The following is a 15,173-nucleotide window of genomic DNA, read 5'->3' as shown; positions in this document are numbered from 1 at the left end:
GTGGGGGCGGGGATGGGGTGGGGGGTGGGGTGGGGAGGAGTGAGAGCAATATGGTCACAAGTACCTAGTGAGCATACTGCTATACTGTATCTGCTTCATTTTTGGCTATGTACCAGTACTTCTACTTCACTAGAAATAATGGTCACCTAGAACGAAAATGGGCTTCTAACAAAAATGGCTTCCATTGTATTCTAAGGTAAAATTAGATTCTGCAATACTCACAATTCCAATCTGTGCTTCTATTGTACCATAATCCAGTTCACGTTCATCTCTTGAAGCTGTATAGCAAATCCCATGTGCAAATCTTTTAACAATCTCTGCTATATCTGGCCCAAGAGTACCTAAAAATGAAAGTTACACACATTACCATAATTAAATTCATTTACAATAACACAGCAGACCATAACTTTGCACACATTGGACATGAAACATAATTCAGCTATTCTAGAGATGAAATGTACATCACATCAAATATCATTTGTGAAGGTACATCAAATTTGCAGTTTCCCTAATTGCTAACGACAAATGCGAGATGGTTCACTAAAAATCGTACCACTAATTTCCTCCCCTACACTTCATCATTAAGCTGTATGTTTAATGACCTCCTGAACAACAGTGCTCTATTAAACTCTGCCCTTCCTTCTTTATGATTTATTTCATGTTGAATCAGAGCATGGTTGGTATATCAAGATGTGTGTGTATTTACTTTACAGAAACTGCTGAATGCTTGGTATGGCAAGAGAAAAATGCTTCATAACTTGTAAAATTAAAATAAAGATATAAAATTCCAGAATCTGTAAATTAATTACTGTTAGACACCAGAGTTTCAATAGGAATCTTCAGTTTTTTAAATGGTTGTTGTTGTTGTTGTTGTTAAGGTCTTCAGTCCAGAAACTGCTTGATGCAGCTCTCCATGCTAAAAATGGTTATATGGTTTTTAATCATCTCGCCAGATACTTGAAGTTACTTTTAAAATGTTCGTAACTGCTCAGTGTTGCACCTATGGATGCTTGACACATATAATAGGTACAAGAGAACAAATTAACCTATAAATGTGCCCACATGTTTGGCTTCACCCCTGCCACTGCAGCCATTATCTGATTTTGTAGATCGTCTACAGTAGTCCGAAGTTGAGGCACATAAATACTGTTTCTTATGTGGTTCCAGAAAGGGGTCGATGAGATGGAGGTTCTCGTACTCCAGTTGTCTCCTACTTCCACATTAAAATGAACTGTTGCCTGTCACTGAAAACCAATTTGTTGTGTACACAGTTCCGCGTAGTCAGCGCATACACAACTTTCCCACTAGAGCGCGCCCTGCTAAGCACAACAGCGCAGGCGCAGCGCTCGTCCGTCTCCGCACTACGAGATGGCACTGCCTTAGAGATGGACCAAATTCTGCTTCCGCCGATCCGCGTATTAATACGTAATGCAGCCAATGAGATTGCTGCTAACGTAGAACCTTTTCTCCTCGCGGATCACACTCGCGCAGTGATACCTGAACGCGCAAGGTATTATAACGAGTGTACAGACCTCCGATTAGTCAGTCTGCATTTGTCTGCACCAGTCTGTACAAGTCTACATTAGTCTGTACCAGTCTATAGTCAAGTTTCAGTCTGCGCCTAATAAGATTACCATATTCCTGCACATAGCCATGAAGATGAATGTATAGACACTTTGTCAAGTATTAGAGATATGTGAGAGTAAGATTAACGTACCCAGACCAAAGGAACTTCAGATTGTCAATTGTAAATAGCATCCAGAATCAAGTTATGTAATGTCTATGCTTTTTATTATTTTAATATATGTGTGTGTGAAAATTAATCAAGTTCTGTTTAAAGTTGGTCACCGTCAATCTGCTACTCTAAGCGTGCAAGTGGCATTTCTATCGTCTGACCTAATGGCAGAAGATAAACACGCCATGATAAGACCACGAGACATATTGCTGACACTCGCCTACTTCAGTAGAGCGACAAGTCAAATAATCTGATGGTGTCTGTACCGAAGGTCTTACAGTACGCACACCACACAATTGTAACAGAAAATTTCTTGCCCTTCTTCCCTGGTGAGTATAAAATTTCCCACAATACACACTGAAGTGCCAAAGAAACTGGTATAGGCATGTGTATTCAAATACAATACGTAAACAGGTGGAATACAGCACTGCGGTCGGCAAAGCCTGCATAAGACATCAAGTGTCTGGTGCAGCTGTTAGATCAGTTACTGCTGCTACAATGGCAGGTTCTCAAGATTTAAGTGAATTTGAAAGTCAGTGCATGAATGATGGGACACAGAATCTCCGAGGTAGCGATGAAGGGGGGGATTTTCTCGTATGACCGTTTCACGAGAGTACTGTGAATATCACAACTCCAGTAAAACGTCAAATCTCTGCATCACTGTGGCCAGAAGAAGATCCTACAAGAACAGTAGCAATGACGAAAGAGGAGAATCATTCAATGTGACAGAAGTGCAACCCTTCCTCATATTGCAGCAGATTTTAATGCTGTGCCATCAACAAGCAGCAGCGTGTGAACCATTCAATGAAACATCATTGATATGGGCTTTCAGAGCCAAAGGCCCACTTGTGTACCCTTGATGACTGCACGACATGAAGCTTTATGCCTTGCCTGGGCCCGTCAACACCGACATTTGTTTGTTGATGACTGGAAACATGTTACTTGGATGGACAAGTCTCATTTCAAATTTCATGACTCTGTGGACCCTGCATGTCAGCAGGGGACTGTTCAAGCTGGTGGAGGCTCTGTAATGGCATGGGGTGTGTGCAGTTGGAATGATATGGGTCTGCTGATACGTCTAGATATGACTCTGACAGGTGACATGTATGTGACCATCCTGTCAGATCACCTGCATCCATTCACATCTGTTATACATTCTGATGGACTTGGGCTATTACAGCAGGACAATGCAACACGTCACACGTCCAGAATTGCTATAGAGTGGCTCAAGGAACACTCTTCTCAGTTTAAACACTTCCACTGGCCACCAAATTCCCCAGGCATGAAAATCATTGAGCATATCTGGGTTGCCTTGCAATGTACTGTTCAGAAGAGATTTCCACCTCCTCATATCATTATGGATTTATGGACAGCCCTGCAGGACTCATGGTGTCAATACCCTCCAGTACTACTTCAGACATTAGTCGAGTCTGTGCTACACCATGTTGCAGCATTTCTGAGTGCTTGTGGGGGCCCTATGTGATATTAAGCAGGTGTACCAGTTTCTTTGGTTCTTCAGTGTATTTTAGAACCAATGGAGATGGCCTCCTAAAATTCTTAAATGTTAGATGTTGCTGCAACAAACACCAGACAGTGGTAACTGGAATCCTGAATTCTCTACTCACGTACTGAGTGGACTTTTAGGGACGAACAACAAAGCTTCATTGTATGATATTCTGATCTTTGTGTGAAACAAGATGATAGGCTTTATATTTTCCCTTTGTACTGACAACCCTTGCCTTTGAACTGTTTTTCAACATAATCAGAGTGGTAAAAAGATGAAACTGAATTGTTAACAAAATTCAGATTTGCTCATTTCAAACTGTAGTACACATAAAGCTGTTTCAAGAAAGTGTTATTTTGTTATATGACTCCAAACTCAGATGATTCTTTTTGAACATTTTAGTCAAACAATGGAAAATCCAGGATGGAATGTAACAATACGAGAGCAGGAAAGTTGCTACTTACCATATAGAGGAGATGCTGAGCCGCGATAGGCACAATAAAAAGATTCACTCACTCATAGTTTTCGGCCATTAAGGCCTTTGTCAGCAGTAGACACACACGTGCGCGCGCGCACGCACGCACGCACGCACGCACACACACACACACACACACACACACACACACACACACACACACACACACAAGCGCAACTTACACACACATCTGCAGCCACAGAGAGCTGAAACAACGCAGCGGGCAGCAACACCAGTGCATGATGGGAGTGGTGATTGGGTTGGGGTAAGGAGGAGGCTGGGGTGGGGAGGGGGAGGGATAGTATGGTGGGAGTGGCAGACAGTGAAGTGTTGCAGTTTAGACGGAGGGTAGGAGGGAAGGTGTGGAGGGGGAGGGGGTAAGTAGCGGAAAAGAGAGAAATAAAAATAAAAAAAATTAAAAGACTGGGTGTGGCGGTGAAATGACGGCTGTGTAGTGCTGGAATGGGGACAGGGAGGGGGCTGGATGGGTGAGGACAGTGAGTAACAAAGGTTGAGGCCAGGAGAGTTACGAGAACGTAGAATGCATTCCAGGAAAAGTTCCCACCTGCGCAATTCAGAGAAGCTGATGTTGGTGGGAAGGATCCATATGGCATAGGCTATGAAGCAGTCACTGAGATGAGGGGTATAATGTTTGGCAGCGTGTTCAGCTACAGGGTGGTCCACTTGTTTTTTGGCCACAGTTTGTCGGTGGCTGTTCATGCAGACAGACAGCTTGTTGGTTGTCATGCCTACATAGAATGCAGCACAGTGGTTGCAGCTTAGCTTGTAGATCGCATGACTGGTTTCACAGGTAGCCCTGCCTCTGATGTGATAGGTAAGGTTAGTGACCGGACTGCAGTAGGTGGTGGTAGGAGGATGTATGGGACAGGTCTTGCATGTAGGTCTATTACAGGGGTATGAGCCATGAGGTAAGGGATTGGGAGCAGAGGTTGTGTAAGGATGGACGAGTATATTGTGTAGGTTTGGTGGATGGTGGCATACCACGGTAGGAGGGGTGGGAAGGATAGTGGGTAGGACATTTCTCATTTCAGGGCATGATGAGAGGTAGTCGAAACCCTGGCGGAGAATGTAATTGAGTTGCTCCAGTCCCGGATGGTACTGAGTTAAGAGGGGAATGCTCCTCTGTGGCCGGACTGTGGGACTTTGGGAGGTGGCGGGAGACTGGAAAGATAAGGCAAATGAGATTTGTTTTTGTACAAGGATGGGAAGATAATTACAGTCAGTGAAGGCTTAAGTGAGACCCTCGGTATATTTAGAGAGAGACTGCTCGTCACTGCAGATGCGACGACCACGGGTGGCTAGGCTGTACGGAAGGGACTTATTGGTATGAAATGGGTGGCAGCTGTCAAAGTGGAGGTATTGCTGGTGGTTAGTAGGTTCATATGGACGGAGGTACTGATGTAGCCATCTCTGAGGCGGAGGTCAATATCTAAAAAGGTGGCTTGTTGGGTTGAGTAGGACCAGGTGAAGCAAATGGGGGAGAAGTTGTTGAGGTTCTGGAGGAATGTGAATAAGGTGTCCCCACCTTCAATCCAGACAGCTCTTATAGTCACATACACAAATGAATGTGGATAAATTTAGGCTTATTCTCTATATACAATACTACATACTTTTTAAAGATATAGAGGCTTCTGTTACTCTGCTTAGAACATAATTGAAAATGCAAACTTTAAATGTGATTATGGTCTATTTAGTGATTTATTGTCTATACTGCCACACTACAAATTAAAGTCTACCCTGAAATTTATCCTGTCATTTATAGCTTCTGCCACCTCTAGCAGTGATTTGTATATATAAAAAAATACATTGTATCATAGCTCAAAGCCCAGGATATCCCATCCTCCCCAGCTCACCTGCTGCCTTTCCTTTTCTCTTTTTTAATTTTATTTTCATTTTAATTGCATTAACTTCTAGTTTTAATTTGATTCAAAGTCTACAATTACATTAGCAAAAATATTAAAAAAACCTTATTTCATTAAGTTTACAAAAAAAAGTAGATATACAGGGTGATCAAAAAGTCAGTATAAATTTGAAAATCAAATAAATCACACAAATAATGTAGATAGAGAGGTACAAATTGACACACATGCTTGGAATGACATGGGGTTTTATTAGAATTAAAAAAAGTGCCAACCAAACAGTAGTGTATGGAATGCCGGTGCGACGTGCGACTGCACGAGCGCTGACTTCCCCGTGCATAGACTAACCCGCTACAGTCTCCATTTCTTCCTGAACTGTCTCAGCATTACGCCTTGTGTTCGGTCGGCCACTACGGGGTCTATCATCTAAACAACCCGTGGCTTCGAACTATGAAATCATTCTCACCACAGCTGCATTTGTCAACAGACCTTTACCCATTCGAATCCCCTTCCTATGGCGATAGGATCGTAATGCTGAACTAGCACATTCCCCATTCTGATAATATAGCTTCACTAAAAGCGCCTTTTCAGGTAACGTAAACATGCTGCAACTGCTGCCGCATCTGATTCTCTCTCCCATTACAGCTCCTTTTATACACGATTGTCATGCGCAGTCACTGACGTTTTGCTGTCGGACATTTTGTGATTTTTTTTTTTTTTTTTTTTTGTTCCAATAAAACCCCAAGTCATTCCAAGATGTGTGTCAATTTTTACCTCTCTATGTACATTATTCCGTGGTTTATCAAGTTTTCAAATTTATACTGACTTTTTGATCACCCGGTAAGAACACTCAGGTTAGGGTTTAACATTACAATGAAGAATTTTGGTTTAGGGGGAGGGGGGGGGGTCTTTGTGCTTGATTGCTATTTGAACTAGGAACAAGGGGTAAAATATTTTCAGTTTAGCACAAACCAGTGCCATCTGTATAGACAATCTAACACCTGTCTTGCTGTATCTACGTTACCCATATATTAAGCGAGGTTAGCAAGGAAAATCGGAGCTGGTGCCCACGCAAATTGTGTGAATCAATTTCTTTTGAACAAGATTTTAATTGGGCTGAAATTAATGTTCAGCTCATAGCACAAATTGTGTGTGCAGCGTTCGGATTTTACATGTGAAAACAGTCACCCTCATTCAGATTTTACATGCGGAAACAGTCACCCTAAAATAACTCTGGACTGGATCAAGACTGATGGTTCAGATTTGGTCCATCGGTGTATTGGACCTTGGTCTACAATAATTTTTAACCGTTTGAAAAAAGATTGCATTGTCTGGATTTTACATGCAACGAAGACATTTTACTGGGATGTTTTTGAAGTGTGCCACGTCTATACTTAAACTTGTACGAATTGGTTAAAAATTTGCATGATGGTAGTTAAATGGATAAAGTTAAAATAAGATTTTTTTATCCAATAACCTTTACCCATTGTTGGGATATGAAGGTTTAAAATTGAGCTAAATGCAGTGCATAAAATTCAGTCTTATGTGAAATGAATGCATGGAATCAGGTTAAAGTGCATCAAATTAACAAAAAATGCATTCTTATGATAAAACTGAAAACTTGTTTTCAAGAATCTAAGTTTCATTTGTGAATTAGTTCAAATTTTGTACAAAGACAGCAAGATATGTAACCCTGTTGTTTTGTGAAAGCTTTGTCTGTTGGCATGATATAGCAGGCCAAAGTTGCACATGAAATACAGTTTTATGTGAATAGTGCATGCTGAAACAGTGTCAAGTGATACAGTTGATATATGAAGATAGTACCTGCTCTCGAAAGAACAGATACCATTGATGACTGTGCTGCTCCTCTAGAATAAATGATAATTAATTGAAATCCTCGGCTGCCGACGTGTGTTGTTGATATACCTTGATGGGGACAGCTGAAAATGTGTGCCCCAACCAAGACTCGAACCCGGGTCTCTTCTGTTTACATGGCAGACACACTATCCATCTGAGCCACCGAGGACATAAATGAATAGCGCGACTACAGGGACTTATCCCTTGCATGCTTCCCGTGAGACCCACATTCCCAACTGTCCACAATCTACATGCGTAATGTACCTAATAGATATTTGCCCATCCACTCATTACTCGCGCACACTAAGGTGACTATTCCCATAAGGGAATAGTTCAAGTGATGGAATGGTACATTTTCTGGCTGCAGTTCTGTAATGGTGGACCCAAATTTTTGGGGACTAAAATTTCTAGAAAAATCATTTTTTGCTTCATATTTCTTGAATGTTATTGGATTATCTATCAATGATTAGAAGTTTTGATTAATGCCAGTATATAATTCTTAGATTGCTATTTATGTGTTTACCAAGCTAAGGTATTACTTAAAAGATGAGTGATGCTTATCTCGCAAGGTGGTCTGTGGATGTATGTTGACGATAAAAATTTTCGGTCAATCGCTTGAATACCTGGCAGCAATTTCATATTATGGATAGAGGTCTCATGCAAGTTGTTTAATTTGAAGATACCTTATGTGCGTTGATCTACACAAGCAGTTAAACGAAATTGTCCTTTTTTATTGATATAAGAGGAAAAGGTAGCTGTAGGCTAAGAGTTTTCTTTGATTATTTTATTGCTTTTTACATTATTGTCGGTATTATTGTGGTATGGTCTATTGTGTTTCTTTTCTGTATGTGTGGATGGATACGTGTGTGTGTGCGCGCGAGTGTATACCTGTCCTTTTTTCCCCCTAAGGTAAGTCTTTCCGCTCCCGGGATTGGAATGACTCCTTACCCTCTCCCTTAAAACCCACATCCTTTCATCTTTCCCTCTCCTTCCCTCTTTCCTGATGAGGCAACCGTTGGTTGCGAAAGCTAGAATTTTGTGTGTATGTTTGTGTGTCTATCGACCTGCCAGCGCTTTCGTTCGGTAAGTCACCTCATCTTTGTTTTTATATATAATTTTTCCCACGTGGAATGTTTCCCTCTATTATATTAATCCTGTTCTTAATTACACTGAGCAATGTTTTCAATGCACATGGCAGTAGTGTTAGTATTCTAAAGTTAGAGCGTTCAGTGCTATTTCTTTCCTTCAGTAAGATAACTGCCAGACTTTTAGTAGTGTCTTCCAGGATTTCACCATTGCAATACCGTCTTAGAATAATGCTGTACAGTTCTTGTGTTACATTTTTTCTCTTACTTCCTTCAGATGTTCTACTGGTATGTCATCAGGTCCTGTTGCTTTCTTGTCCTTCAATTTCTAAAGCATTAGATCAAATTATTCTCATGTGATTATCAACCCTCTATTATCTTTCTCCAACATATCCTTAGATTCAAGATAGTCTGTAATTTCCAGCACTTACTCATTGTGGCACAAGCCCTCAAGATACTTCTCTCAGCGCTCTGTGATATCTTTGCCGATTATCACAGAAATTTTTTGTTTTACATTTGTATTGCAGTGATTTTATCATGCTGTATATGCTTTACCTGTACTTCCTCCTACTATTACATCACACACTATTATACTTTGCTTACCTTCCTTCATCCATTCTTCTTTGGTCTCTCTGCATTTTGTCACAATGGCATTCTATATATTCCATACTGCATCTGGATGTCTTTTGTATTTACACTCTTATATTGATTTCTTGGGTGTAGGATGTCTAGCATTTCTTCTGTAGTCTAAGGTTGTTTTGGTTCTAGCTGCATATTGCCCCAAGTTTTTTTGCTGCCTCAAGGATTCCTTGTTCAAGCATACCCCAGGTCCACTTAACTATTATTAGTTTCCGCAAATGTATTGGTATTCTCTGCATAATTCTGTTTTGTTTGTTCATTTTGCCATTTGTTTGAATCTCATCTTACTTCATTTCTTCTTATCATCTTTTTTAAACTTGAAACTGCACTTTACCATCACAAATTTGTTGTCATTATCTATTTCAGTGCCAGGATAGCTGTGATTTAATTTGATTTGGTTTCTATACACAGTTTCGAGCAATAGGTAGTCAATTTGGTATCCTTGTGTGTCACTGGAATTTTCCCAAGTACATCTTCTTCTCAAAAGGCATTTCAAACATGGTTTTAGTTATTACCATATCATACTGTTCACAAAAATCTAGTAGCTATTCACCTCGACAGTCCCCCTTTCCCAGGACAAACTTTCCTAGTCCTATTCTGTCTGATTTTATGCAAACTACAGCCTTGAAACCTCCCATAACAGACAATGTTTGCCTTGTCATCTATTAATTCCTTTAGATCATCAATACACTCAAATATTTTTCAACCCCATCTTCTTCACTGCTCGATTTTGGAAAGTACATGCATATAACAGTCATGTCCCAAACTGTTGCTGTTGTCTTTGCCACTAATAATCTGTCATTTTCATGATATATGCTCTCAACCTTCTTTGCCCAGCTTCTTCCAAGAATCAGTCCCACTTCATGTTGACCACGTAGTGTTCCTCCACTGTAGATTATCCAAAATGAACCATTAATGAAATCACTGCTTCCATGTCAAAATGTCAATATCATAAGCTTGTGTGTATAATAGAAGACAAACTTAAAACCACAGATTAACAATTTTTGAAAAATCGTTAGTGATAATGTAACAGCCTAAGACGATATTACTTCTGTGAGTGAACCTGCCTGAAACATTTTCATTCTCTCACATGTAAACTAAAGCATAAATTTAAATAACTATTTAAAGTCACTGGGAAACATCTACATCTACATTTATACTCTGGAAGCCACCCAACGGTGTGTGGCGGAGGGCACTTTACGTTTCCACTCGCGTATGGTTCGCGGGAAGAACGACTGCCGGAAAGCCACCGTGGGTGCTCGAATCTCTCTAATTTTACATTCGTGATCTCCTCGGGGCGTATAAGTAGGGGGAAGCAATATATTCGATACCTCATCCAGAAATGCACCCTCTCGAAACCTGGACAGCGAGCTACACCGCGATGCGGAGCGCCTCTCTTGAAGGGTCTACCACTTGAGTTTGCTAAACATCTGCGTAACAGTATCACGCTTACCAAATAACCCTGTGACGAAACGCGCCGCTCTTCTTTCGATCTTTTCTATCTCTTCTGTCAACCCGACCTGGTACGGATCCCACACTGATGAGCAATACTCAAGTATAGGTCGAACGAGTGTTTTGTAAGCCACCTCCTTTGTTGATGGACTACATTTTCTAAGGACTCTCCCAATGAATCTCAACCTGGCAGCCGGCTTACCAACAATTAATTTTATATGATCATTCCACTTCAAATCATTCCATACACATACTCCCAGATATTTTACAGAAGTAACTGCTACCAGTGTTTGTTCCGCTATCATATAATCATACAGTAAAAGATCCTTCTTTCTATGTATTCGCAATACATTAAATTTGTCTATGTTAAGGGTCAGTTGCCACTCCCTGCACCAAGTGCCTATCCGCTGCAGATCTTCCTGCATTTCGCTGCAATTTTCTAATGCTGCAACTTCTCTGTATACTACAGCATCATCCACGAAAAGCCGCATGGAACTTCCGACACTATCTACTAGGTCATTTATATATATTGTGAAAAGCAATGGTCCCATAACACTCCCCTGTGGTACGCCAGAGGTTACTTTGATGTCTGTAGACGTCTCTCCATTGAGAACAACATGCTGTGTTGTGTTTGCTAAAAACTCTTCAATCCAGCCACACAGCTGGTCTGATATTCCGTAGGCTCTTACTTTGTTTATCAGGCGCCAATGCGGAACTGTATTGAATGCCTTCCAGAAGTCAAGGAAAATGGCATCTACCTGGGAGCCTGTATCTACTATTTTCTGGGTCTCATGAACAAATAAAGCGAGTTGGGTCTCACACAATCGCTGCTTCTGGAATCCATGTTGATTCCTACAGAGTAGATTCTAGGTTTCCAGATATGACATGATACGCGAGCAAAAAACATGTTCTAAAATTCTACAACAGATCGATGTCAGAGATATAGGCCTATAGTTTTGCGCATCTGCTCGACGACCGTTCTTGAAAACTGGGACTACCTGTGCTCTTTTCCAATCATTTGGAACCTTCCGTTCCTCTAGAGACTTGCGGTACACAGCTGTTAGAAGCGGGGCAAGTCCTTTCGTGTACTCTGTTTTTTTTTTTTTTTTTTTTTTTTTTTTTTGTGGGTTTAGGGCGCACAACTTCAATGGTCATTAGCACCCTGACTACTCTAAGAATGCACCGCGAGGCACAAATTGACCACAACAACTAAAAGGGAAAACACGATAAAAGACAGACTGACAGGCATAGGATTAAAAAACAGCATCATCAAATGTCCTTAGCGAGGTTTGTCAAATTGATAAAACGAAGAACACGAGCAGCTGCTCGTGGGTCATCCGCTAAAATGGCATCGAAAGTATTTGGCAGGTTAAGATCGAGGCGCAGTGTGTTAAGATCTGGACAGGACATTAAAATGTGTCTAACCGTCAGCAAGTGCCCACATGGGCAGAACGGCGCCGGCGCAGCCGTCAGCAGATGGCGATGGCTGAACCGGCAGTGTCCAATTCTTAACCGGGCCAAAACGACCTCCTCCCGCCGAGAAGGGCGTGAGGAGGACGTCCAAGCCACGGGAAGAGGTTTTAAGGCCCGAAGCTTGTTGTCGGTAAGTGCAGCCCAATCGGCATGCCACAGAGATAAGATACGCCGACAAATCACCCTGCTAAAATCGGACGAAGGGACGCAACAAGAAGCTGTTCGAGGCTGGAGGACCGTTGCCTTGGCCGCGGCATCTGCAGCTTCGTTCCCGGGGATACCGACATGGCCAGGAACCCACATAAAGCTAACTGGAGAACCGACGTCCACCAGCTGCTGAAGAGAGCGTTGGATCCGGTGGACGAAAGGGTGAACCGGGTATGGATCACTGAGGCTCTGGATGGCGCTCAGGGAATCTGAGCAGATGACATAAGCAGAATGTCGGTGGCGGCAGATGTAAAGAACAGCCTGGTAGAGGGCAAAGAGCTCAGCTGTGAAGACCGAACAATGGCCATGGAGCCGGTATTTGAAACTTTGTGCCTCGACAATAAAGGAACACCCGACCCCGTCATTGGTCTTAGAGCCATCTGTATAAATGAAAGTCATGTCGATGAACTTCGAACGAAGTTCCAAAAAACGGGAGTGGTAGACCGAACCGGGGGTGACCTCTTTTGGGAGCGAGCTGAGGTCGAGGTGAACGCGGACCTGAGCCTGGAGCCAAGGTGGCGTGCGGCTCTCGCCCACTCGAAAGGTTGCAGGGAGTGAAAAATTAAGGTGTTGAAGGAGGCGACGAAAGCGAACGCCAGGGGGTAGCAGGGCAGAGACATACAACCCGTATTGACGGTCAAGAGAGTCGTCAAAAAAGGAACGATAAGACGGATGGTCGGGCATTGACAGTAGCCGACAGGCATACCGACAAAGCAGTATATCGCGCCGGTAGGTGAGTGGCAATTCGCCAGCGTCAGCATGAAGACTCTCTACGGGACTGGTATAAAATGCTCCGATCGCAAGTCGCAAACCCCGATGTTGTATGGAGTTGAGGCGGCGTAAGATGGATGGCCGTGCAGAGGAGTATACGAAGCTCCCATAATCCAGCTTGGAGCGGACGATCGACCGATATAGACGAAGTAGGACGGTTCGATCCGCTCCCCACGACAGACCACTGAGAACACGGAGGACATTTAAAGAACGGGTACAACGGGCGGCCAAATATGACACATGTGGAGACCAGCTAAGTTTCCTGTCAAATGTAAGGCCTAAAAATTTAGTTGTCTCCACGGTTGGGAGATTGATCGCGATGGCGAAGAGAGCGACGCTCAAAACTGAGCCCTGTGGCACCCCATTCTCCTGGCGAAAGGTGTCTGACAGGACAGAACCCACACGTACCCTGAACTGTCGATCCATTAAAAAGGAACGAATAAAAAGAGGGAGGCGACCGCGAAGGCCCCATGTATGCATGGTGCGGAGAATGCCCGCCTTCCAACAGGTGTCGTAAGCCTTCTCCAAATCAAAGAACACAGCCGCGGTCGGGCGCTTCCGCAAGAAGTTATTCATAATGAAGGTCGATAAGGTAACCAGATGGTCAACAGCAGAGCGGCGCCTACGAAATCCACATTGTACATTGGTAAGTAGGCGTCGAGACTCGAGCAGCCAAACCAATCGAGAGTTAACCATGCGCTCCATCACTTTACAGACACAGCTGGTAAGCGAGATAGGTCGATAACTGGAAGGCAAGTGCTTGTCCTTCCCCGGCTTAGGAATCGGGACAACAATAGACTCGCGCCAGCATGCGGGAACATGTCCCTCAATCCAGATGCGATTGTATGTACGAAGAAGAAAACCTTTACCCGCAGGAGAAAGGTTCTTCAGCATCTGAATATGAATAGAATCTGGCCCTGGAGCAGAGGACCGTGATCGGCCAAGTGCGTTTTCGAGTTCCCGCATGGTGAATGGGGCATTATAACTTTCACAATTCGAGGAGCGGAAGTTAGGTGGCCTAGCCTCCTCTGCCTGTTTGCGGGGGAGGAAGGCAGGGTGGTAATGAGCGGAGCTCGAAACCTCTGCGAAAAAGTGGCCGAAGGCATTGGAGACAGCCTCAGGGGCCACAAGGACGTCATTCGCGACCTTCAAGCCAGAAACTGGTGAGTGGACCTTAGTGCCAGATAGCCGGCGCAGGCTACCCCAGACAACAGAAGAAGGAGTAAAACTGTTGAAGGTGCTTGTGAAAGCAGCCCAGCTGGCTTTCTTGCTTTCTTTGATAATACGACGACACTGAGCACGTAATCGTTTATAATTGATACAATTCGCCACTGTAGGGTGGCGTTTAAATGTGCGTAAAGCACGTCGACGAGCACGTAAAGCGTCTCTACATGCTGCGGTCCACCAGGGGACCGGTACGCGACGTGGAGAAGGAGGGTGAGGGATGGAATATTCAGCAGCAGCGAGAATGACTTCCGTGAGGTGTGCGACCTGACGATCGCAGCTTGTAAAGGTTTGATCCTGAAAGGTCGCCCTGGAAGAGAAGAGCCCCCAGTCTGCCTTGGAGATCGTCCAATTAGAGAAGCACGGAGAGGGGGTATGCTGCAGGAGATGGATAACACACGGGAAGTGGTCGCTCGAATATGTATCAGAAAGTGCATACCACTCAAACCGGCGTGCAAGTTGGGGAGTACATATAGAGAGGTCTAAATGGGAATAGGTGTGAGATGTGTCCGAAAGAAAAGTAGGGGCGCCAGTATTGAGGCAGACAAGATCGAGCTGGTTGAAAAGGTCTGCTAACAAGGAGCCCCTCGGGCAGGATGCTGGAGAGCCCCAAAGGGGATGGTGGGCATTGAAGTCTCCAGTTAACAAAAATGGTGCAGGTAGCTGAGAAATAAGTTGCATCATGTCTGCCCTGGTAACGGCAGATGACGATGGAGTGTAAACGGTACAAAAGGAAAACGTAAAAGTGGGGAGAGTAATGCGGATGGCAACTGCCTGCAGGCCGGTGTGCAACGTGATGGGATCGTAGTAAATATCATCCCGGACCAGCAACATAACCCCTCCATGAGCTGGGATACCTACCACAGGGGGT

At 43.5% G+C, this 15,173-nt stretch overlaps 1 protein-coding gene across 1 annotated transcript in view; it reads right to left on the bottom strand.

Annotated features, from left to right (window-relative positions):
* The window catches only part of LOC124619323 (39S ribosomal protein L1, mitochondrial), a 58,779-nt gene that overhangs the window by 12,804 nt on the left and 30,802 nt on the right, over positions 1-15,173 (bottom strand). Inside the window, exon 6 of the mRNA XM_047145632.1 lies at positions 223-341. Within this exon, the coding sequence (XP_047001588.1) occupies positions 223-341 (119 nt within the window). The remainder of the gene's footprint in view (positions 1-222; positions 342-15,173) is intronic.

The sequence above is a fragment of the Schistocerca americana genome, chromosome 6, assembly GCF_021461395.2.
Source record: "Schistocerca americana isolate TAMUIC-IGC-003095 chromosome 6, iqSchAmer2.1, whole genome shotgun sequence".
NCBI classification, from domain to species: domain Eukaryota; kingdom Metazoa; phylum Arthropoda; class Insecta; order Orthoptera; family Acrididae; genus Schistocerca; species Schistocerca americana.
Note: the sequence above shows the minus strand (reverse complement) of the source record. Positions and strands in the feature narration are given on the sequence as shown.